The sequence below is a fragment of the Aedes albopictus genome, chromosome 2 (assembly GCF_035046485.1).
Source record: "Aedes albopictus strain Foshan chromosome 2, AalbF5, whole genome shotgun sequence".
Taxonomy (NCBI): domain Eukaryota; kingdom Metazoa; phylum Arthropoda; class Insecta; order Diptera; family Culicidae; genus Aedes; species Aedes albopictus.
Genome location: NC_085137.1, coordinates 400,577,049 through 400,603,703, shown reverse-complemented (window position 1 = coordinate 400,603,703; position 26,655 = coordinate 400,577,049). Strand labels below are relative to the sequence as shown.

At 43.6% G+C, this 26,655-nt stretch overlaps 1 protein-coding gene across 1 annotated transcript in view; it reads right to left on the bottom strand.

Moving 5' to 3' along the window:
• The window catches only part of LOC115254252 (uncharacterized), a 60,531-nt gene extending 37,314 nt beyond the window's left edge, over nt 1-23,217 (bottom strand). Inside the window, exons 1-2 of the mRNA XM_029879290.2 lie at nt 22,920-23,217; nt 22,759-22,836 (exon numbers count right to left, since the gene is read on the bottom strand). Coding sequence (XP_029735150.2) covers nt 22,759-22,836; nt 22,920-23,072 — 231 coding nt within the window. The 5' untranslated portion in view covers nt 23,073-23,217. The remainder of the gene's footprint in view (nt 1-22,758; nt 22,837-22,919) is intronic.
• Between the last annotated feature and the right edge of the window lie 3,438 nt (nt 23,218-26,655).

Below are 26,655 nucleotides of genomic sequence, written 5' to 3'. Positions count from 1 at the left end.
ACATAGAGCGGCTGCTGCTGGTTTGAATTTAGATGATGTTTCTGCCGGATTCTAATGCCTACATTTCTATGGAACCATCACCGGAACACTGCGGTTAGCTGTTGCTAGAATGGACCACTGGATGCGACGCCGGAACTTGTTACAAATCATACAAATTGAGTGTGGGGAGCAACTATTTATTTTCAAAATGAAGTGGTGTTGATTAGTGATTAGTACGGGAATTCCTCCGGGAGCTCTTTCTGGTAAACCTCCAAGAGTTCCTCCGGAGTTTCTTTCTGGGATTCTTCCTGATTTTTTTCCGGAAGCTGTTGTGAATTCTTAGCAATTCCTTCAAATATTTCCAGCAGTTTTGGAATTCGCCTAAAAGTTCTTTCTGAGATTTCGTCCTAATTTTTCTTCTAGAATTTCAAAACCAGTATTTGAGTTTGTGATTTTTCCAAGATTTCTATCTGTGATTCCCCAAAAAAACCGCAGGGAATTCCTCCTGAAATTCGATTTCACCACGAATTCTTGAGAGGATTCCATCAGGGATTCCTCCAGAGATTCTTCCATGAATTCCTCCAGAAATTCCTTCAGGAATTCCTCCAGTGATTCCTCCAGGAATACCTCCAGGGATTCCTCCAGAAATTCATCCGAGGATTGCTCCAGTAATTCCTCAAAAAAATCATCCTAGAATTCCTCCGGGCATTCTTTCAGGAATGCCTCCGAAGATTCTTTCTGGAATTCCTCCACGAACTCCTCCAGAGATTGCTTCAGGAATTCCTCCAGGGATTCCACCAGGAATTCCTCCAGGGATTCTTCCAAGAATTTCTCCAGGGATTCCTCCAGGGGTTCCTCCGGGAATTCCTCCAGGAATTCATCCATAGATTCCTACAGGAATTCCTCTGAAAATTCTTCCAACAATTCCTCTGGGTATTCTTATAATAATTTCTCCTAAGATTCCTCCGGGCATTCTTCCAAGAATTCCTCCGGGGAATTCCTCGGGGATTCCTACTGAAATTCCTTCAGGGATATCTCCAGGAATTCCTTTCGGGGATTCCTGTAGAAGTTCCCATGTGGGTTTCTCCAGGAATTCCTTCGGAGATTCCTCCAGGAATTCCTTCGGAGATTCATCCAGGAATTCCTTCGGGGATTCCTCCAGGAATTCCTTCGTGACTCCTCCAGGAATTCCTTCGGGGATTTCTCCAGGAGTTCCATCGGTGATTCCTCCAGGAATTCCTTCGGGGATTCATCCAGGAATTCCTCCGGGGATTCCTCCAGGAATTCCTTCGGGGATTCCTCCAGGAATTCCTTCGGGAATTCCTCCAGGAATTCCTTCGGGAATTCCTCCAGGAATTCCTCCAGGAATTCCTTCGGGGATTCCTCCAGGAATTCCTTCGGGGATTTCTCCAGGAGTTCCATCGGTGATTCCTCCAGGAATTCCTTCGGGGATTCATCCAGGAATTTCTCCGGGGATTCCTCCAGGAATTCCTTCGGGGATTCCTCCAGGAATTCCTTCGGGAATTCCTCCAGGAATTCCTTCGGGAATTCCTCCAGGAATTCCTTCGGGGATTCCTCCAGGAATTCCTTCGGGGATTCCTCCAGGAATTCCTTCGGGGATTCCTCCAGGAATTCCTTCGGGGATTCCTCCAGGAATTCCTTCGGGGATTCCTCCAGGAATTCCTTCGGGGATTCCTCCAGGAATTCCTTCGGGGGTTCCTTCAGGAATTCCTTCGGGGATTCCTCCGGGAATTCGTTCAGGAATTCATCCAGGAATTCTTCCAGCAATTCCTCCAGGAATTCTTCCAGCAATTCATCCAGCAATTCCTCCAGGAATTCATCCAGGAATTCCTCAAGGAATTCTTCCAGGAATTCTTCCAGGAGTTCCTCTAGGAATTCTTTCAGGAGTTCCCCCAGGAATTCTTCCAGGAGTTTCTCCAGAAATTCTTCCAGGAGTTCCTCCAGGAATTCTTCCCGGAGTTCCTCCAGGAATTCTTCCAAGAATTCTTCCAGGAATTCATCCAGGAATTCTTCCAGGAATTTCTCCAGGAATTCTTCCAGGAATTTCTCCAGGAATTCTTCCAGGAATTCCTCCATAAATTCCTCCAGGAATTCCTTCGGGGATTCTTCCAGGAATTCCTTCGGAGATTCCTCCAGGAATTCCTTCGGGGGTTCCTTCAGGAATTCCTTCGGGGGTTCCTTCAGGAATTCTTCCAGGAATTCCTCCAGGAATACTTCCAGGAATTCCTCCAGGAATTCTTCCAGGAATTCCTCCAGGAATTCTTCCAGGAATTCCTCCAGGAATTCTTCCAGGAATTCCTCCAGGAATTCTTCCAGGAATTCCTCCCGGAATTCTTCCAGGAATTCCTCCAGGAATTCTTCCAGGAATTCCTCCAGGAATTCTTCCAGGAATTCCTCCAGGAATTCTTCCAGGAATTCCTCCAGGAATTCTTCCAGGAATTCCTCCAGGAATTCTTCCAGGAATTCCTCCCGGAATTCTTCCAGGAATTCCTCCAGGAATTCTTCCAGGAATTCCTCCAGGAATTCTTCCAGGAATTCCTCCAGGAATTCTTCCAGGAATTCCTCCAGGAATTCTTCCAGGAATTCCTCCAGGAATTCTTCCAGGAATTCCTCCAGGAATTCTTCCAGGAATTCCTCCAGGAATTCTTCCAGGAATTCCTCCAGGAATTCTTCCAGGAATTCCTTCAGGAACTCTTCCAGGAGCTCCTTCAGGAATTCTTCCAGGAATTCTTCCAAGAATTCCTCCAGAAATTCTTCCAGGAATTCCTCCAGGAATTTCTTCGGGGATTCCTCCAGGAATTCCTCCGGGGATTCCTCCAGGAATTCCTCCGGGGATTCCTCCAGGAATTCCTCCGGGGATTCCTCCAGGAATTCCTCCGGGGATTCCTCCAGGAATTCCTCCGGGGATTCCTCCAGGAATTCCTCCGGGGATTCCTCCAGGAATTCCTCCGGGGATTCCTCCAGGAATTCCTCCGGGGATTCCTCCAGGAATTCCTCCGGGGATTCCTCCAGGAATTCCTCCGGGGATTCCTCCAGGAATTCCTCCGGGGATTCCTCCAGGAATTCCTCCGGGGATTCCTCCAGGAATTCCTCCGGGGATTCCTCCAGGAATTCCTCCGGGGATTCCTCCAGGAATTCCTCCGGGGATTCCTCCAGGAATTCCTCCGGGGATTCCTCCAGGAATTCCTCCGGGGATTCCTCCAGGAATTCCTCCGGGGATTCCTCCAGGAATTCCTCCGGGGATTCCTCCAGGAATTCCTCCGGGGATTCCTCCAGGAATTCCTCCGGGGATTCCTCCAGGAATTCCTCCGGGGATTCCTCCAGGAATTCCTCCGGGGATTCCTCCAGGAATTCCTCCGGGGATTCCTCCAGGAATTCCTCCGGGGATTCCTCCAGGAATTCCTCCGGGGATTCCTCCAGGAATTCCTCCGGGGATTCCTCCAGGAATTCCTCCGGGGATTCCTCCAGAAATTCCTCCGGGGATTCCTCCAGGAATTCCTCCGGGGATTCCTCCAGGAATTCCTCCGGGAATTCCTCCAGGAATTCCTCCGGGAATTCCTCCAGGAATTCCTCCGGGAATTCCTCCAGGAATTCCTCCGGGAATTCCTCCAGGAATTCCTCCGGGAATTCCTCCAGGAATTCCTCCGGGAATTCCTCCAGGAATTCCTCCGGGAATTCCTCCAGGAATTCCTCCGGGAATTCCTCCAGGAATTCCTCCGGGAATTCCTCCAGGAATTCCTCCGGGAATTCCTCCAGGAATTCCTCCGGGAATTCCTCCAGGAATTCCTCCGGGGATTCCTCCAGGAATTCCTCCAGGAATTCCTCCGGGGATTCCTCCAGGAATTCCTCCGGGGATTCCTCCAGGAATTCCTCCGGGGATTCCTCCAGGAATTCCTCCGGGGATTCCTCCAGGAATTCCTCCGGGGATTCCTCCAGGAATTCCTCCGGGGATTCCTCCAGGAATTCCTCCGGGGATTCCTCCAGGAATTCTTCCAGGGATTCCTCCAGGGATTCCTCCAGGAATTCCTCCAGGGATTCCTCCAAGGATTCCTTAGGTAGTTCCTCCATGAATTCCTTTAGGAATTTCACCACGATTTCTTCCGGTAATTTCTCCAGGAATTCCTTCGAGAATTCCTCCAGGGATCCCTCCATGAATTCCTGCAGGGTTTCTCCCAAGAATTTATTCGGGGATTCCTCTAAGTAATTTCTCCATGAATTCATTCGGGAATTTCACCAGGAATTCTTTCGGGAATTTCTCCAGGAATTCCTCCAGAGATTCCTCCAGGAGTTCCTCCAGAAATTTCTCCAGGAATTCCTCCAGGGATTTCCCCCAGGATTCCTCCCGGAATTCCTCCAGAGATCCTTCCAAGAATTCCTCCAAGTATTCCTCCAGGGATTTTTCCAGGATTTCCTTTAGAGATTTCTCTAGGAATTCTTCTAGGGATTTCTCCAGGAATTTCTCCAGGGATTTCTCCAGGAATTCTTCTAGCGATTTCTCCAGGAATTCCTCTACGGATTTCTCTAGGAATTCCTCTAGGGATTTCTCCAGGAAATTCTTTTGGGATTTTTCCAGGAATTCCTCTAGGGATTTCTTCAGGAATTCCTCTAGAGATTTCTCCAGGAATTCCTGAAGAAATCCCTCATGGAATTCCTCGAGGAAGTCTTCCAGAAATTCTTTCCGGAATTTCTCCAGGGAATTCTCCCTTAATTCTTCCAGGGATTTGTCAAAGAATTCCTCTAGGGATTCTTCAAGAGATTCCTCCAGGTATTCCATAAGAAATCCCTCATGGGATTCTTGCAGGAAGTCCTCAAGGGATTCCTCCCGGAATTCCTCCAGGGATTCCTTAGGAATTTCTCCGGGGATTCTCAAGGGAATACCTCCAAGGATTTTTCCAGGATTATTCCTCCAGAGATTCCTTAAAGAATCCTTAATGGGATTCTCTCGGGAAGTTTTCCAGGGAATTCTCCAGAAATTCCTCAAGGGAATCATCTATCAATTCCTTCAGGAATTTATCCTGGTATTTCTCTTGGGATTCCTCAGGGCTGGATCTAAGGGGGCCGGGCCCCACATCCGGGCCTCCACAATCCTTAATCCTGGCCTGAATTCAACCAGGACTTCTGCCTGATATTCATCCATGATTTCTGCGTGGATTTTTTCCAGTTTGTTATCCTGGCATTCCAAACTATTTGTAAAATTCACCGATGGAAATCCTTGAAGAAATTTCTGAAGAAATCCCGAAAGGAGTACCTAAAGAAATCCAGAAAGAAATTTCTTTAAAAACGCCAGAAGCAATTTCTGGAGAAATCCAAGAAGCGATTTCTGCAGAAATCCCAAAAAGAATTCCAGAAAACATCCTGGAAGAGATTTCTGGAAGAATCCCCGAAAGAATTTCTGGAACAATCCCCGCAGGAATTCCTGGAGGATTCGCAGAAGGAATTTCTGGAGGATTCCCAGAAGACATTACTTGAGATACTTCCGATGGAATTCCCTGAACAACGGAAGAATTATTTGAGGCGTCTCCAAAGAAATTCGGTGAGAAATCCCGAAAGGAATTCCTGGAGGAATACCCGAAGGAATTCCTGGACGAATCTCCGAAGAAATTGGATTTTGAGAAATTCGTTGAGAAATCCCTAAAGGAATTCCTGGGGGAATACTCGAAGAAATTCCTGGAGGAGTCTCCGGAGGAATTCCTGGAGGAAACCCCGGAGGAATCTCCGATGGAATTCCCGGAAGAATCTCCGATGCAATTTTCGGAGGAATCTCCGAAGGGATCCTGGAAGAATTTCTGAAGGCATCCCCGGAAGAATTTCTGAAGGAATCCCCGGAAGAAGTCCTGGAGGAATCCTAGAAGGTTTCTATAGATGAATCTCTGGAAGGAACCCCGGAGGAATCTCCGATGGAATTCCTGGAGGAATCCCCGGAGAAATACCTGGAGGAATCCCCGGACGAATTCCTGAAAGAATTCCTGGAGGAACTCCAGAAAGAATTCCAGGAAGAATTCCTTGAGGAATTCCTGGAGGAATTGCTGGATAAATTCCTGGAGGAATTGCTGGAAGAATTCCTGGATGAATTCCTGAACGATTTCCCGGAGGAATACCTGGAGGAATCCCCGAAAGGAATTCCTGAAGGAAACCCCGAAGGAATTCCTGGAAAAATCTCCGAAGGAATTTCTGGAGGAATCCCCGAAGGAATTCCTGGAGGAATTCCTGGAGGAATTTCTGGAAGAATTACTGGAGGAATTCCTGGAAAAATTCCTGGAGGAACTCCTGGAAGAATTCCTTGAGGAATTCCTCCAGGAATTCCTTCGGGGATTCCTCCAGAAATTCCTTCGGAGATTTTTCCAGGAATTCCTTCGGGGTTTCCTTCAGGAATTCCTTTCGGGGATTCCTCCAGGAATTCCTCCGGGAAATCGTTCAGGAATTCATCCAGGAATTCTTCCAGCAATTCCTCCAGGAATTTATCCAGCAATTCCTCCAGGAATTCCTCAAGGAATTCTTCCAGGAATTCTTCCAGGAGTTCCTCCAGGAATTCTTTCAGGAATTCCTCCGGGGATTCCTCCAGGTATTTCTCCGGGGATTCCTTCAGGAATTCCATCGGAGATTCCTGCGGGGTTTCTTACAGAGATTCATCTATAGAAACCTTCTAGGATTCCTCCAGGACTTCTTCCGGGGATTCCTTCAGAAATTCTTCCGGGGATGCCTTCAGAAATTCTTCCAGGATCCCTTCGGAGATTCCTCCGAAAATTGCATCGGAGATTCTTCCGGGAATTCCATCGGAGATTCCTCCGGGGTTTCCTCCAGGAATTCCTCCGGAGACTCCTCCAGGAATTGCTTCGAGTATTCCCCCAGGAATTCCTATAGGGATTTCTCAACGAATTTCTCAAAATCCAATTTCTTCGGAGATTCGTCCAGGAATTCCTTCGGGTATTCCTCCAGGAATTCCTTTCGGGATTTCTCACCGAATTTCTTTGGAGACGCCTCAAATAATTCTTCCGTTGTTCAGGGAATTCCATCGGAAGTATCTCAAGTAAATCCTTCTGGGAATCCTCCAGAAATTCCTTCTGCGAATCCTCCAGGAATTCCTGCGGGGATTGTTCCAGAAATTCTTTCGGGGATTCTTCCAGAAATCTCTTCCAGGATGTTTTCTGGAATTCCTTTTGGGATTTCTGCAGAAATCGCTTCTGGGATTTCTCCAGAAATTGCTTCTGGCGTTTTCAAAGAAATTTCCTTCTGGATTTCTTTAGGTACTCCTTTCGGGATTTCTTCAGAAATTTCTTCAAGGATTTCCATCGGTGAATTTTACAAATAGTTTGGAATGCCAGGATAACAAACTGGAAAAAATCCACGCAGAAATCATGGAGGAATATCAGGCAGAAGTCCTGGTAGAATTCAGGCCAGGATTAAGGATTGTGGAGGCCCGGATGTGGGGCCCGGCCCCCTTAGATCCAGCCCTGAGGAATCCCAAGAGAAATACCAGGATAAATTCCTGAAGGAATTGATAGATGATTCCCTTGAGGAATTTCTGGAGAATTCCCTGGAAAACTTCCCGAGAGAATCCCATTAAGGATTCTTTAAGGAATCTCTGGAGGAATAATCCTGGAAAAATCCTTGGAGGTATTCCCTTGAGAATCCCCGGAGAAATTCCTAAGGAATCCCTGGAGGAATTCCGGGAGGAATCCCTTGAGGACTTCCTGCAAGAATCCCATGAGGGATTTCTTATGGAATACCTGGAGGAATCTCTTGAAGAATCCCTAGAGGAATTCTTTGACAAATCCCTGGAAGAATTAAGGGAGGATTCCCTGGAGAAATTCCGGAAAGAATTTCTGGGAGACTTCCTCGAGGAATTCCATGAGGGATTTCTTCAGGAATTCCTGGAGAAATCTCTAGAGGAATTCCTGAAGAAATCCCTAGAGAAATTCCTGGAAAAATCCCAAAAGAAATTCCTGGAGAAATCTCTAGAGGAATTCCTGGAGAAATCCGTAGAATTCCTAGAGAAATCTCTAAAGGAAATCCTGGAAAAATCCCTGGAGGAATACTTGGAGGAATTCTTGGAAGAATCTCTGGAGGAATTCCGGGAGGAATCCTGGGGGAAATCCCTGGAGGAATTCCTGGAGAAATTCCCGAAAGAATTCCTGGTGAAATTCCCGAATGAATTCATGGAGAAATTACTTGGAGGAATCCCCGAATAAATTCTTGGGAGAAACCCTGCAGGAATTCATGGAGGGATCCCTGGAGGAATTCTCGAAGGAATTTCTGGAGAAATTACCGGAAGAAATCGTGGTGAAATTCCTAAAGGAATTCATGGAGGAACTACCTAAGGAATCCTTGGAGGAATCCCTGGAGGAATTCCTGGAGGAATCCCTGGAAGAATTCCTGGAGGAATCCATGGAGAAATTCCTGGGAGAATCCCTGGAGGAATTCCTGGAGGAATCCCTGCAGGAATCCCCGGAGGAATTCCTGGAGGAATCCCCGGAGGAATTCCTGGAGGAATCCCCGGAGGAATTCCTGGAGGAATCCCCGGAGGAATTCCTGGAGGAATCCCCGGAGGAATTCCTGGAGGAATCCCCGGAGGAATTCCTGGAGGAATCCCCGGAGGAATTCCTGGAGGAATCCCCGGAGGAATTCCTGGAGGAATCCCCGGAGGGATTCCTGGAGGAATCCCTGGAGGAATTCCTGGAGGAATCCCTGGAGGAATCCCCGGAGGAATTCCTGGAGGAATCCCCGGAGGAATTCCTGGAGGAATCCCCGGAGGAATTCCTGGAGGAATCCCCGAAGGAATTCCTGGAGGAATCCCCGGAGGAATTCCTGGAGGAATCCCCGGAGGAATTCCTGGAGGAATCCCCGGAGGAATTCCTGGAGGAATCCCCGGAGGAATTCCTGGAGGAATCCCCGGAGGAATTCCTGGAGGAATCCCCGGAGGAATTCCTGGAGGAATCCCCGGAGGAATTCCTGGAGGAATCCCCGGAGGAATTCCTGGAGGAATCCCCGGAGGAATTCCTGGAGCAATCCCCGGAGGAATTCCTGGAGGAATCCCCGGAGGAATTCCTGGAGGAATCCCCGGAGGAATTCCTGGAGGAATCCCCGGAGGAATTCCTGGAGGAATCCCCGGAGGAATTCCTGGAGGAATCCCCGGAGGAATTCCTGGAGGAATCCCCGGAGGAATTCCCGGAGGAATTCCTAGAGGAATCCCCGGAGGAATTCCTGGAGAAATCCCTGGAGGAATCCCCGGAGGAATTCCTAGAGGTATCTCCGCAGGAATTCCTGGAGGAATCTCCGCAGAAATTCCTGGAGGAATCCCCGGAGGAACTCCTGGAGGAAACCCCGGAGGAATCTCCGATGGAATTCCCGGAAGAATCTTCGATGCAATTTTCGGAGGAATCTCTGAAGGGAAGAATTTCTGAAGGCATCCCCGGAGCAATTTCTGAAGGAATCCCCGGAAAAAGTCTTGGAGGAATCCTAGAAGGCTTCCATGGATGAATCTCTGGAAGAAACCCCGGAGGAATCTCCGATGGAATTTCTGAAGGAATCTCCGGAGGAATTCACGGATGAATCTTCGAAGGAATTCACAGATGAATCTCCGAAGGGATTCCTGGAGGAATCTCCGAAGGAATCCTTGGAGAAATTCCTGAAGGAATCCCCGGAAGAATCCCAGGAGGAATCTTAGAAGGATTTCATGGATGAATCCCCGGGGAATTCCTGGAGGAATCACCGATGAAATTCCTGGAGGAATTTCTGAAGGAGTCTTCAGATAAATTTCTGAAAGAATCCTCGGAGGAATTCCCGGAAGAACCCCTGGAGGAAGTTTAGAAGGATTTTAAGGATAAATCCCCGGAAGAATTCCTGGAGTTATATCTGCACAAATTGCTGGAGGAATCACCGAAGGAATTTCTGGGAAGAATCCTCTACGGAATTCCTGGAGGAATCCCTGGAGGAGGCTCCGGTGGATTTTCCGAATACCCGAAGCAATTCCTTTTCGAATTCAAAATCACATTTTTCCAGCAGCGCGATATTTTCTAAAACAAATCGTGTCTGGTTGCAGCAAACAGCCAGTTGGCCCGCTCAGAATATCACCGGTCAAATAGAGCTGGAGCGTTTCGAATTGCTGGTCAATCTTCCAGTTTGCTGTGGTCCAGATCAGTAGATTCATGCCTGCTCCTGGGAGGGGAGTTCGCTTGTTCTTGCCGATTGTCCCGGTTCCATTCCAAGTCAGTCAGATTGGTAAACAAAGAGTTTCGTCGATTTTTTTTTCTTTTTTCTCTCTCAAGATCGACTGTCAAAATTACTTTGGTAAAAATGCACTTTTTTCCTTGACCTCATTTCTTGCGATCTGAGTACTAAGCTTAACGGCGGCTACTATTCGAGCAACCCGCGCAGCGCTACCATTTTGACTTAACCACCCTTTTCCACATCGGTAGCAATCAAATTAATCACCCTGATTCGTATCGGGAGGGCTGTCATATTCGCATAGAATTTTTAGCAGCGCAACTGTCCCGCTACTATATTTGGTCACCCACCCATAGCGCTACTATTTTGCGAGCGCATCCAGCAGCGACCGGTAAAGTTTGCTGCAATGATGGAGGGCTGCCAAACGGGCTATAGAAGCGCACCGTTAAAGGTGCTCTAAGAGCACTAAGATTTATAACGTTCTCAATGCAGCCTGCTTAGCCTCCATCCATAAGCAAGGGTGAGATGTGTAACTCATGAATACTCAGATTTATAACGTTCTTGATACAGGTTTATGCAAACTTCGTTGCCAACCCAAGTGCCAACCCGATACACCTTTCCCGAGAACCGGCCTTGATGCGGTGCAGTATCTTATTCCTTCGGTCACCATTGCCAACAGATAACGATCATCGATAACGATCAAATCTGACTATACATGTCAATGGTTGCTCCTCCGTGATTGATCTGAGCTGGTACCAATTGCACTGAGATCCAAATGAATAAGGGCTGGGACACTCCACTTATTCTCAAAGTGCAATTTAAGCAGCTCATACATTTTGATCAATAACGTCGCCGGCCACGTCCTTATAGTCAGTTGGGAAGGGAAAGGAATGTTAGAGTGTGCTGGTTGTTGCTACTAAAGACCGTGATGACCTCTGCATCCCGACAACTAGCACGGACTGGAGTATTTGCTAGATGGAAAGGATGGGAAATCTGGGAGTCACCGTTGGGTCGGTGATGCGATCCATGGGTAGGGGATATTTATAGTGTTCGTAAGGTGATAGATTGTGTGGTGATTACTATGAAGGACAAGCGGCACAGCTCGTTTTGGTTGCATAACTTGTAGGCGTTATATGTGCACTGTGCTGTGGAAGTTGGAAGGAAGGGAAACGAATTTTTGCAATTCGTTTCTGGTTCTAGCGATGGCTATGAACATATGAATATACAAGAGTTGTATATGCAGAGAAACGAGAGAGAGAGAGAGATAAAGTGGATAGAAAGATACAAAGTATGATGAAAGGGACGGGCCAGGGATTGAACCCATGACCTTCTGCATACGAATCAGACCACAGGGTAGCCACTCAACTTCCTAAAACAAATTCCCGGTTATTTTCCTTTTTTTCAGGTTCCTCAAAATTTTTTCCCGGTTTTATAAAAACTTATTTATATGGTAAAATAGGAACTCTGACAATACTATTTTCAATTTTCTTACTTTTCTGAATTTAATTTCTGAAAAAGTGGATAACTTAAACTAAGAAAGACTACAAGACTTAGTGGTAGTCGAAAAACGCATATCTGTCAAAGAATAAGCATTAGAGGGGAAATTAAAGGTACAAAACACTTATTGAAATAGAGTATTCTGCTTAGAATGTTCGAAAATTCAAAGAGGGTATTCTCCTTAAAGGGTACAAAAGGTTATTGCGGGAATTCCAGGTATAACTCTGGGGAAATATTCTAGGTAGTTGAGTTCCTGAAAATAAAAAGTTCTACTTGTAGTCAGATTATAACCGAGTTTTCGTGTGAAGAAAAGTCTGACAGAAATATTGTATAATATCTTACTAAAATTATGGTAGGGATTTCTTATGGAAATGCCAAATGATAAATTTGTGGGATAAAACTGTTTAGGAATCATTGAATAAATTTCTTGAGAATCTGGAGCAATCCATGGGGAATCTCTGGAGGATTTTTGGAAAAATCTTTTGAAGAAATTTGTGAAGGTAATCTGAGATTTAAAAGTTGTTCGTGGAATCTTTAGAAAAATTATTGGAGGAATACTTGCTACTGTTCACTGTTGGTTTCTTTGACAGAATACTAATAAAATAACTGAGATGACTCCTAAAGAAAGCCATTCTTAGAAGGGTGAACATATTGTTAGAAATCTCAAATATTTTTTTTTAGAAATCATTGAAAAATTTCGTAAAAAACTCAAAATGTTTCGTAAAAAACATTTTTGAAAACTGTAGGTTTTGAATTGTTCGAAAATGTCTTATTGTAGTTTATGAAAAACTTACTTGAAGAATGTTTCGAGCAAACCCTGAAGAAATGTCTAGTAAAGTTTTTCGAGGTATTTTTGGAACAAAAATCTGGGAAAATCTATGGGGAACGTCTTGGATAAACGCCAAAAGAAATGCTAGGCTAACTTGCATAATCGATGGTATACTATCTGGAGAACATGTCCAAGTGTAGTGCATGGACAAATTCGTTATGAAATTCTTGTAGACGATCAAATCATCTGAAGGATTTTCAGCATCATGAAAAATTTTCATAGGTTAGGTAGGATAATACATTGACTGTCCTACCAAGAAATGGCTGTGCGTAGTACATGTACTACCTGTCCTAACTAATCCTAGCGCAACTGGAATATTTAATTATCAGATTGAAAAATATTATCGTTTAAAGAGCGAAAACATCAATAAGTCTTAAAAAATTTGGCAGTAAGCAACACAAAATATTAGAGAGTGCATTTCATTATCTTGTAACTCTCAAAAATACAACTAGAAAAGAAATCAATGATTTCAAAACAATTCTTACGGATATGTCGTATTAGGATTTTTTAGAAATAAGTCTTGAAATCCGTTTACTACAAAAAAAAATATAGAGAAACAATCACGACCTGGTATAATTATCACACTAATATGGGTAATGTTTTAGAAAAAATACAATAGTGCTCATAGATGAGATTATGCTGAACTTTCAATACCAAGGAAGGTTGCTGTTCTAAGCAAATTCCCGGTTTTTCCCGGTATTCCCGGTTGAGTGGCCACCCTGTCAAAGTACACATTTTTAGGGTGGGTATGTAACTCCCAATACTTGTATTACTTGAAAAATTTACCATGTAAAAAAGAATGTCATTCTGGTAAGCGATTAGCTAGTGAATACTGATACGTTTCCTCGACAAACCGGGTCATGTAAAAACAATTGAAGTTAAAAGTGATTTTGAGTTTCAGAACTTACTACTACGTAGTAGTAAGTTCTGAAACTTAAAATCACTTTTAACTTCAATTGTTTTTACATGGTTTACTAGGTAGTAGTAACCCGCATAGTGAAATACAATTTGTATTACAGCCCACACAGTATGTCTTCTTTATCTGTTACTGTTACTGTACCACGAACAGGCGCTTTTCTGTTGTAACTATGAAGCTCGAAACATTCGATTGTAAAGAACGGTTTATGTAGCCCATTCCAAGTTGTAACAACATATCACATTGTACAGAAATGGTCAAATAGTATATGGATGGAAACTCGGGAGATATGGTGGCAATATAGAATGACCGTTTCTCAAACGGTTTGTGATTATATTTGCGCAACACACTTACACATGTGCATTTCACTGTATGCCACTTAAATTCAACAGTTTGCCAAACAGTAGCTTTCATTGGTATCTGTACCGCAATCGAACTTTGCAGTTTGCAATTCGAAGAATTTGTCCTACTGTGGACGGATATTCAGTGTTCCCTGCGGTTAGACATTAGCCCCCACCGGAGAAAAGTCTACAATTAGTTTTAATTATCACAGGTGCTACCAAGCCCAGCATAGGCCGTTGAAATTGTGAATAAAAATATCCGATGAAAGACTGAAGAGAAACACGTTTTACAAGAGCACTATAACTGGTGGTTTATTAGGTGGAAAAGAAACTGAGTTGCTCCCAGGGCCCAGAGCGATATTTATACAGTAGACGTTCGCTCGGTGCAAACGCTTTAACTGCAATGCTTTTTAACTGAAAGTTCGGTAAGTGCAACAATTTTGCAGTTATCGCACCGCAATCCGTCAAATTTCTATCAGAGCAGATGACAGCTGCATAGCGATGCACTTTCGAATGCATTTTAGATCACTTTCAGACCAACTGACAAGTCGTTGACGTCTGTCAGTCGTTGCAGTTAACGAATTTCATTCGGTAAGTGAAACGTAAACATGTTGCAGTTATCGAACGTCTACTGTACCCCAACGGTTGCCATGCAGTTGTTATTTATTATGTACATAGCAACCGACATTAGCCTTATGTACTATGATGGAATTCAAATGCATCACACGATTGCTATGATTTGCAACACCCCCTCTCAATTGATTCCTTCTATTCCTAACTTATTCCTAAAAGCTACGAACGTTGGAGCGGGCAGGGACTTCGTGAGGATGTCGGCTTGCTGCTTCCGAGTCGGAACGTATACCAACTTCACCTTACCGTCGGCAACAACATTTCGGATGAAATGGTACTTCACGTCAATGTGTTTGACTCGCTTCGTTTCCTCTCGTTCAGCCATTGCAATCGCTCCTTGGTTGTCCTCATATATCGATACCGGATACAGCAGGGCATCCGGCTGAAGGTCGGCCATCAAACCGGCCAACCACATCGTCTCACTCACGCAGGAACTCATGGCAACGTACTCGGCTTCGGTAGAAGACATTGCCACAGTAGACTGCTTCTTCGATGACCAGGCAACTGTGTTTCCATGAACCTTCAGCAGAAAGCCAGAGACGCACTTGCGATCGGATTCATCGCTTGCGTAGTCTGCATCTGCGTAGGCAGCGACCATCGGTTCTCTTGGATTTCTTCGGTAGACTAACTCCATGTTTTTCGTTGGCATGCTTCCAGTGTTCTTCACCAGCAGCATCCTGAAACCTCGCCAAGTAGCCAACGATGAAACAAAGGTCCGGTTGAGAGCCCATCATGATGTACATGAGACTACCGACCAGCTCGCGGTAGGGATACGGACATCTTCCATCTCCTCGCTTCAGCTGCAGTTTGGGTTCTGCTGGAGTCTTGGGGTTCGTTCAAATATTACGTAACGCTAAGGGGGGAGGGAGGGGGTCCAGCGCTGTGTTACGCTTCATACAAAATTTCAAAATTTTCCATACAAAAGTTGTTACGTGGGGGAGGGAGGGGGTCTAAAATTGGCAAATTTTGCGTTACGTAATATTTGAATGAACCCTTGGCGGGATTGCAGTTTTCCATGCCAAAACGAGCAATAATCTTGTCGATATGCCCCGACTGGGACAGCTTCGTCACTCCTCGATCCAGATCCCGAGTGATCTTAATTCCCAAGAAGTGGTGCAGCTCCTTCATGTCCGTCATTTCAAACTTCCGCATCAGCATATTCTTTACTCGCTTGATTTCGACTTCGTTCCTGGCAGCAATCAGAAGGTCATCCACGTATACTACGATGAACACCGTGTTGTCGTCAGTAATCCGAACATACAGGCAATAGTCGTACTTCGATCGCGTAAATCCCAACGTTGTCAGGAACTCGTTCAGATGGCTGTTCCAGCACCTCGGCGACTGCTTCAGACCATAAAGCGCTCGATGTAGTAGGCAGACTTCTCCAGGCCGTAGGACCACCCCCTCTGGACACTGCATGTACACCTTCTCGTTGAGCTTCCCATCTAGAAAAGCGGTCTTGACATCAAGCTGGTGAATCTTCAGTCCGTTCGTCGTTGCTACTGCCAGGAGAGTTCGGATGGTAGCTAGCCGCGCCACCGGCGCAAACGTCTCCTCGTAGTCGATGTGCTTCTTCTGTGCGTAGCCCTTAGCTACCAGCCGCGCCTTGTAACGCGTAGGACGTCCGTCAGCATCGGTCTTCACGTTGAACACCCACTTGCACGGTACAGGCTGTACCTCGGCGGGACATCGAACCACGGTCCATGTGCGGTTTTTCTGCAACGCTGCCAGCTCTTCATCGATCGCTTGCCTCCACTCAGGCTCGTGCGGATGACCATCGACATCGGAATAACGTTCGGGAACCTGTATGGAATTTACACCAGCAGAAAGCACTCTATACGGAATAAAATCAGAAAACCAACCTGGTCTCCTGCACTCCCGACCACTGGACCTCGGAACATCATCACGTGGTGCGTTCCTTTCTGATTGTGGCGGGAGTGCGGCTGCGCCTTCCTCGTTGTCGTCCTCCTCTCCAGCAGTGGAATAACCACCGGAGACATAGTCATCGTCCTGAGCATTGTCGTCTGGTCCAGCATCTTCATTTTCCCCCTCTTGCTCGGGAATCGGTGATACTTCCTCCGGAATAACCAGTCGACGATCGATGTCTTCACTTGGTGACTTGAATGGAAATGCTGCCTCATTGCAGCGGACATCACGGGCCACGAACATTTTCCGGGAATCTTGATCCCAGAGGCGATATCCAGCCGGTGCGTACCCGACAAATACACACTTCCGTCCGGTTGGATCCAGCTTACCTCTCTTCTGTTTCGGTATCCAGGAAAACGCTTGGCATCCGAACACTCTCAGCTTGGTGACATCCGGCTTCTCCCCGTGCCATCGTTCCGCAGGCGTTTGGTTTCTCTTGATTGCTTCAGTCGGACTTCTGTTGGCAACGTAGACAGCATTCAGGACCGCTTCTCCCCAAAGGTACAGGGGATATTCAAAATAACTGGGACAGGTAAAATTTTCACTTTTCAAAAAATGTTCAACTCGCTGTAACTTTTTGAAAAGGGCATCAAATATTCTCAAATTTTTACTGTAAGTTCATCAACTAGTTGTGTATCAGTGGTTAAAATTTGGAAAAGATCGGGCTATTCTTCACGAAGATATAAAGATTCTAGAAAAGGGTATAATTATTCGATAGCCAACTTTGAGCTTTTATATCTCCGGATTCAATGAACTGATTGCAATGAAATTTTGACCATTCATGACTTGTATGATGAACTCTTAAAATCGTTTAACTTAACTTTAAATTTTTAACAAGAGAAAAAGTTATAACGATTTCATTCATTTCACGATTTTTTAGTAAATTCATCAATTTCTAATATGCATCCCATTATTTTCTCAATTTATTAGCGGCTATGTTGTAACTTTCCTTCAAAACACATTTATATATAAGTCATTTAGAGGGAAATTAATTGAACTATAATTTGCATCTTGAATTTTGAAACGATGTTGAAGTTTTTAATAATTTGGTGTTTTATTAGAAAAATAATCTAATCGTTATAATTTTCTTCCGTGTTAAGAATTTTAAGTTAAGTCAAAGGTTTTTCATAGCACATTATACAAGTCATGAATGGTCAAAATTTCATTGCATTCGGTTCATTGAATCCGGAGATATAACAGCTCAAAGTTGGGTATCGGATAATTTTACCTTTTTCTAGAATCTTTATAACTCCGTGGACAATGGTCCGATCTTCTCCAAAATTGGACTACTGATACACAACTAGTTGATGAACTTACAGTAAAAAATTGAGAATATTTGATGCACTTTTCGAAAAGTTACAGCGAGTTGAACATTTTTTGAAAAGTGAAAAGTTTACCTGTCCCAGTTATTTTGAGTAACCCCTGTATTTCGGTGCACCCGACTCCGTCAGCATTGCTCGCATTTTCTCCACTATGGTGCGGTTAAAGCGTTCCGCCACACCATTATGCTGCGGGGTGTACCCGACCGTTGACTCCACTTGGATCCCTTTTTCACAGACAAACAGACGTAACACTTGCGAAATTTCCATCGACCACGCTTTTAACGAACATTTTAAATTTTCATAGTTGTGGCTTTCACAACCAGAGGCGCGAGCATCGTTTTTCTATGCGTTTGACGTTTCACGCTAGCGCCTTCTGTTGACGATATTGCACAACACAGTGAATCGTGCAACTTTTCCACCAGGTGATGGTAGTGTGAACTGGGCGATGGATTTCCATGAAAATCGTTCAAGGTGTTACGTCTGTTTGTCTGTGCCTTTTTCCTCGTAGTAGGCCAGTTGCTGATTTGAGAAATACTCACGTCCAAGATCACACCGCAAGCTTGCTATTTTTGTTCCAAATTTAGCCGTCGCCATCGCTTCGTAGACCTTGAAATAATCGAATACCTGATCCTTTCTTTTCAACAGGTAAACGACTCCGAAGTGCGTGTAATCGTCCACAAACGATATGAAATAGTGGTAACCATCCGCCGTCGTCGGTGTGATTTATCCACACACGTCCGTGTGCACACGCTCCAATGGTCTTCGAGTCTGCGGTCTCGTTCCGTTGAATGGCAGCCTCACCATGTTGCTTTCCGCGCATGTGTCACAAAACTTTGCGTCACCATGGATACCATCCAGTCCAGTCACCATCTTGGCATTCTTCAATTTGAGCACATTCTTGAAGCTGAGATGCGCATACCGCTTGTGCCACAGCCCCAGGTCCGGAGTGCTATCCGCCGCCAACGCCGTTCCATTGGGTAGCCGGTTCATCCGCAGGTAAAAGAGATTACCTTTCGCTCTCGCCACACCGATAGTATCGCCGTCCTTCGTCAGAACGGCACAATCCGGCTTGAATTCGACGTGCACACCCGCTTTCAGTAGCCGCGCCAACGACAGCAGGTTATACTTCAGCTGCTTGACAAGCAACACGTGGCTGAATGACAACGTGTATCGGTGCTCTCCAACGAGTGACTTACCTTTCACGGTTCCTTCCTTGGATGCTACCAGAACCTCACCATCCTTCGCGCTGTCGATGTGAAGTGGTTCCCGTAGCACATGGATCTCCTGGAAATATCCTTCGTCGCTGACCATGTGGCAACTTGCACCCGAGTCCAGCACCCACTCGATTTCGTCCTGCTCGAGGGACACCGTCGCTCCGGAAACAAGGGCCACTTCCTTGTCGATCAGGAGTCTCGCTACCTGCGCCCGATCCGGATGATTTTTCACCTTGGGACAGGCAAACTTCTTATGCCCCACTTCTCCGCAATGGTAGCATTTTCCTGGGAATTTCGTTGACTTCCCACGCCGATTTCCGGACTTGGCCGCCAACACCACTCCATTCGAACCACTCGCTGCACTCGTACCGGAATCTCGTCCAGAACGCTTTTGCTCCTCCGCTAGAAGGCGTGCTTTGACAGTCCCGAGGTTTAACTGTTGGTCGTCCAAATTTTCCTTTGCCGTGGTAACCACATCGTAACTAGGTGGCAACGAAATAAACAGCTGGCTCACCGAGCTGGCTCATGTCGAGCTCCGTCACCGTGGCACCGGCATCCCTCAGCTGTCGTCCCAGCTCATCGAACCAACGGAAATGGTCCGCCAGTGGTGTTCCTTCCTCCATTCGCAACAACGCCATTGACCGCCGGATGTACGTCTGGGCAGCAAAACCTTTTTTCGCGAAAGTATTTGCCAACGACGTCCACATCGCTTTCGCGGTTAGCTTGTCGCGAATATACTCCAGGTGGCTGTCCGCAATGTACGCCACCAGCAGCGCTTTCGCCTTCTCGTCCTTCTCCAGAAACGCCACCTTCGCTGCGCCTTCCTCCGGGGGGTCGTTCGTGATGGCTTCCTTCACTCCGTGCGCCGAAAGCTGAGTCTCCACTCGAAACTTCCACGTGTCGTAGCCTTCGCCGGCAAACTGCACGATTCCTGCCTTCTTCGCACTGGACATCCTGATTTCTGGAACGGGCTTGAGAATTTTTCACTTTTTGCTCTTAGGTTGGCGTGACTGGGCCAATAACCTGAAGAGAAACACGTTTTACAAGAGCACTAGAACTGGTGGTTTATTAGGTGGAAAAGAAACTGAGTTGCTCCCAGGGACCAGAGCGATATTTATACCCCAACGGTTGCCATGCAGTTGTTATTTATTATGTACATAGCAACCGACATTAGCCTTATGTACTATGATGGAATTCAAATGCATCACACGATCAGAGCCGTAGCGTGGTTCCACGGCGCCCTTGGCAAGCATCCTGATTTGCGCCCCATAGTAATGTCTATTGATTTCATTTTTATAAAATTTCTTCAAAAGTTGTTTTGTTTTGATGAATGGTGACATTTTTTGAGAAAAAATATTTTTTTCTCCAGAATTTCATATTTGTTTCGAATTTCCATTAAAAACTGTTATGAAAGCATTGTATTTAATTTGTTGTATTTTCAACGTTATATTTTTTGAGATATTTAGACATTCATCTGTCTATTTCTACCAAACTGTTTCACATGTTTTATTAGGAATTCATTCAGTTTTTTATATCACTTTTCAGCACAACTTCAATAGCTTTTTTAACAGCATACTTCCTAAAGTTTATAACTATCCTGGAGTCCTCGAAGAAGCCTCACATGATCCATTCTTATATTTCCGTGAAAAGTTCATTCAGCTTTGTGCGTACCACAGGTGCTTTATGAAATTTTCAAGATATTAAATCGAAATATTTCATAAGTAGATCTGTAGTAGTTAATTGCAAAAACAATTGAGATTGGTAGGGGCTGTTTTTCGAATTAGTTGCTCTTATAACAAAATCTATCTTATCAACCTTAACTTTCATCAACATTCGGGGGGCACGGACTATGGAAAGAACGCTTGGAATAGCCAATAAATTATTTAAAAAACATAACTAAGACAAACAACTAGCTAGATTTTCACAGGAACCATATTTATTGAAGAGATCAAGTTTTAAAATGCAATGCTCAAGATTTTTTGAAATGGTTGATGCGGTTGAAAATATATTTGGACGATAACTTGAGACATAGTGAGAATGCTGATGGATTTAATAAAACTTCTACAGAAATTGTGATTTTCTGAAAATTTACACAAAGCTTCCTATTTTTATTTCTTATTTTTTAAGATTAAATTGGGAAAAATATAGAATAATATCTTAAAAGGGGTATGAATTCCCAGGAAAAACTACTATTGTAAACATTCAAAAGAAAGTCTGAACAAATCTGTATATGGAAAAATGCTACAACAGCAAAAACATGATAACTGTGGGGTGTGAAAATATGTGTGTTTCTGAGATACAGTGCATTAGCATTCCTTCCAGCCTTTGGCCAATTTGGTGCCCCTCTGAGGCTGGCGCCCTTGGCGGGGGCCAACCTGGCCAACCCCACGCTACGGCTCTGCACACGATTGCTATGATTTGCAACAAAGACTAACCGCTTTCTTATTTTAAACGGTTCAAATATAGCAGAACCATATATCATAAGCATAAAATATTATGAAAACCCATAAATCAATAATACCCCATACAGTGCACGGTTTCCTTCCAGATTTATTGTTTTACTGTTCTCTAACCATTTGCCATGCAGTGAATTGTCTGGAAATCTGGATAATAAATTGACCATATCCTATACTGTTTTGCGAAAAATTTGTTCGGGAAAACGAGCGATTTTTTATGGTAACCTATCTTAACCGCCTATTGCACATACTGTTATTTGGCCGATTACCATTTGTTGTGGCAACGCAGAACAGCACGACCGGCTTAACTGGCGGTCAGCATTCGAATGGTAGTGTGTCGGTGTTTCATCGACCGAACGAATAAGCCATTTTACGAAGTGACAACAATGTTGATGATAATATTGGTTTTCACGGGTTATTGGACACTACCTCCTGTCAAAATTCATTCATAAAATCGGCTCGTAAAGTAGACTATGCTTTGATGAGTTGCAATTATCGAAAACAAAAACAAGCAGAAAAGATAGCGAGAGTTTGTAGTAAATTCAGAATATTTAGGACGTTTATTTGAAAATTAAAAGTGAATTCAACATTTGGAATACGTATTTGGAAGTAGGTACGCAAGTTAAGTTAAACGTTGTATAAATCTATTATTATTTGAATTTAATTAGGAGTTTCTTGGATGGATAAATAACGGCGGCAGTAGATTGGCGGATTGAGAAGTTTAGGAGGAATGTAAACCAAATATTGTAAGTTGTGGTGAATTTAGTTAAACTGAATTAAAATGAATAAAAACTTAATTTTCAGTTTGAGCTGCTACTGAAGTAAAGCTGCTACAGAAATTGGTTTGATCATCCGAACACCATTTGTCAAACTGGCAAATCTGTACATGGTATCATGGTATGGTTAGCTTACTGTTATCTCGGACAGTTTGAAAAATGGTTAATTGACAATTTTTTATAGTAATCTACAGAATGAGAAACGTTTCCCGCTTTTTTCGGTCGTTCCGAATTCCCGCCTTTTTCCCGGTTTTCCCGGTTCGGTGGCTACCCTGAGACCACCACCAGCACCAAATGAAAGCTACAGTATCCTTGTACCTAACTGTAGTTTAGTACTAGCCTCCAATGTTAAATATCTATAGGTATGTATGATTTTCCTTGACCTGATATATGGCCTGTCCAACAGGGTGTCGTGATGTTACTAATAAATTACAAATTACAAAAAAAAAACTGCAATTTTCAGTGGTAATGAATGTAGACAGTGTTATTTAGAAACTGATATAAATCATATATTTCAAAGGCAGTTCAATCAATCATGTTTATCCAAGTGTTTAATGTAGTAACAAGTATTCCGCAAATCCTTGCGTTCTTTGAGACCAATTTCTTTGAGTGCTCCCGAGATGAACTAGCCCATGAGGCTAAAAATCTCGTTAATACAGATAGAAAAAAATCTTTGAATGCACTTACCTGCAGTATCTGTTCAACAGAAGGCAATGTTTTTAGCAATGTGAAAAACTTCATTTCGGCACAGCCAAATTCGACGACCTAAAATTATTAATTTTAAATTCAATAATTTATCAAATAATTAAAAGTAATTAATATTAAAATAAAACAAACAACAAACTTACTTTCTTGAACGAACTCTGCCAAAAGTCCAGCTCCAGCAGCCGCAGAACTATCAGGTACCGCTGCTCGTAGACCGGTGGTTCGAAGCGGATTTTCTTCTCCTCGTCATAGTAACAGCTGTTGTCGAAATTGTACGTCAACTGGATCCGATCCATTTCGGAGGGCACACAACAGAGCACTAAATCACTAGCAGGATTGTAAAAATATTGGAACACTCACGGGAATTTTAGAAATAAAATCACGATAACAGATCTAGAACTGCGATCTGCGGTTTCAAAAAAGTGCACATGTAAACAAAAACAAGTTGAGGGCTGACCACGGTGGGTCTCTGCGACCAAAAGGCTTTCTTTTCTAGATTATGTCGACAGGTCTTGGTCGACATCAGTCGATTGAAGTCTTCGATAAACACTCTCGTTGAAATCTACTCAAAAGAGAGTCGTTCTCGACTCACTTTAATACTTTGACAAAAACTGTCAAAAGTGAGTAAGATTATTTTGACGAACTGACTAGCTTTCTTCTCAGTTTGTGGTGACGAGTGCCTTACTCATAAATGTGTTTATGTAGAATCAACATTGTTCACTACACTCCTACGCATACGCACCTGAGTGATGGTGCGACAGCCGGCATACACACTGCTCCGCGGCAGTGTACACTACAAAAAAAGCAATGATTTTATTTATGTGTGGTAACACATAGTCGACTGATAAAGTTCATTCCGACGTTTATAAACGCCACACATAAATTTTGTTTGTGAGTTCAGTAGACTTCTATTAGTTATTCCTTATGGTGAAATTGTATAAAGCATCACACATAATTGCAATATTTCACAAATGAACCCGCGGCTCACGTGAACTTTGTTGTTGTACTTCATTTTTTCAAGATGGACGAGGTGGAGACTGAAAACTTGTGCGGGTAAGTATTCAACCTTTGAAATTGTATTTAATACTGTAACATTACATTACTTAGTCTTATTTCAGGATGACGAATAGGATCCAAATATGGACAGTGGGCATCTCAATGTAAAACACAGAGAGACCATGATAACACAGCGAAAATGCTGTGCGGCACTTCGTCGTCGCGTGAGAAGTTGTAAGTTGTATTATCTTCTTAAAAATCTCATCTAAACAGAATAAATATTGCAGTTGACTAGACCATTGGCAAGTATCCGTCTGTCAATCCCCATACGACGGAACCACCAGCATTCTCAACGCCACAAGCGGCCCAAAAACAACCGTTCTTCCGATGCAAGTACATCCGGCAAACGACGTCAACACTAGCTGCGTTATTTTACAATCTTATCCTAGTTCATGTCCATAGATCTGATTGATGTATATTTTGATATGTGAATAAAATAAATTCAATGAGGTTTCATTAAACTTTTTGAAAAAATCAAAAACTAAATCGAAAACTCCTACAGTCAGTAGAAAATTCATTAAATTGCCTAAATAGAATGAATTAGTCATGAGCAATACAAAGTAAATACCATAGACATGAATTTAATATGGGCTACACATACTGTTGATAAGTTGATAGTTCATCTGAGGGTATGTGTAAAACACATGCTCACCATTTGTAAAATCTAATTGCAAAAATCTATAGCAGCTGACACATACTACTAATATGGATATTTTTCTCAGTGTAGCATTTAGTCTTTGATGCACATTCGGACTTGCCGCACGCGATTACCACACAGTTAAATATCAAAAATTTGCGCTTTTTTCTGTTTTGAGTATGGCTTATCCAGAGAAATCATCATTCTTCTTCTTTTTTTCTGGCCAACTAGCACCGTTTAGCTCCAGTTGTTGTGTTTTACGTTGGCTGCCGCCTACACACTAAGACCAGCTCGGTATTTTTTCCATCTTTTTACTGAGTTCTCAACAGCAGATTTAACTCGGTACGCTCGGTTGTTTCTTTTGCGGATATTCTGTAAATGAGTTACCGAGCTCAGATAACAAACTGTCAAAAGTTACTGATACACGGTAAATATCGTTACTGGTGAACGGTAAATACGATAACCGAGTGTACCGAAATAAATCTGCTGTTGAAAATTCAGTAAAAAGATGGAAAAAATACTGAACTCAGTGAAAAAATTACTGAGCTGGAACATCTGAATCTTAGTGTGTAGGAGCTTATGAGCTAAGCCTCAAATTCCGACGTCCCAGGCAGACAGCCACTACACTTGGAGACCCTACACGGAGAGACGAAACTACCCAAAAGTGAGTTCTTTCCACCCAACTTCGGGGTTGCGTGCGTCAAGCCAATTTTGAGTTGATGGAATCGATGTTTTTGTTGGGTTGCTCCCGCTTGCTTCCATGTGAAAAAAAATACCTAATTTTAAGTTTTTTCCACCAAATCGAAATTTTGACTAGGCTGTATAGAGATAAGTGACATTTCAACACACGTACACTAGCTTGAATTTTTCCATACACAAAAATGCACGCCAATTCAAAGGCCATTCAGATTGCATATGAAAATATTACCCAATTGATTTGGGTAAAACTGCTAAATTATGATAAAACTAACAACCGGGGTAAGAGTGCATATATTTTCCCTCAAGTTTCACAACTACACCTACAAAAGAGACACGCATACATTTGAACGTGATTACCACTATTGCGGAGATTTCACCTGCTTAGACTGCTGCGCGAAAATTAGTTGCGTGGATTTTTCTTGCGTTGGCCCACAGATATAAAACCAGACCTCGTCCTGGCGAATATTTTACGCTGTGTTGTTAGGTACACATTTGGTGATAGTTTTGCATTGTAAACAAACATTTATAATGCACATACGCTGAAAATGAGCCTAATAATTTATTTACGTCGGAATCTATAAATTTTCAGAACGGGCAATATTCACTCAAATTTGAGTACTGTCAGCGGCGTCATGGTCGCGATTTTTTCCGCAGTCAAGTTCGCAGATTGTGAACAATCCTCGGTACCCACTTTACGTAATTTATGTTTAGTCCCTTACTGTCAGAGCTGTCAGATCGGTGTAACACGCTAAATATAATTTACACGGAAAAAAATACACGGTAATGAATATTTCAGGCCAAACATGTCTAAAGGTCCTATCTGCAGAAGAGAGGCTCTCTTTGGTTTTCCTCTCTTTTGTTAATATCTCTGCTGTTTATTTGTATTATGATAGTCTCCTTGCATTGAACGATAGTCAAAAAAATTGTCTTTTGATTTGTACTGCAAAAATAGTTGAAAAGTGTACCATTTTATTGCAATAATTGAAAGAGAAAGTGAACAAAGAGAGCCTCTCAAATGCAGATAGGACCTATTGAAATGTTTGGCCTGATTTATTGGGTACCGGACTGGACACGGAAAATTTAATGGTTTTCTTCGGTACATCGAGGTCTTGAAATTAGTCTATGGTACTGTGCTAGAAACTCAGTGTTGGCTTGACGCACGGAACTGCAAAAGTTGGGTTGTTTCTCTCTTCACTCTCTGACAACAATAGAAAGAGCGCATGAAAAGGGAGATGAAAAATAACTCAAAATTGAGTTTAAAAGTACGTAATTTTGAGTTTTTCAGTTTCTCCGTGTACATATCGAACCCAAGGGACTGTGAACTTGCGTATTTTGGATTCACCTTCACGTACTGAAAAGGTGTATTTTGCAGCTTTGACAGCTAGCGTATTACATGTATTTTTGTATTATTGTGTATTAAATAAAGGCCTATTCGTATTTTCAGTGTATTTTGTATTCTTCGAAGTATTTTTTACTTGAGCGATTCC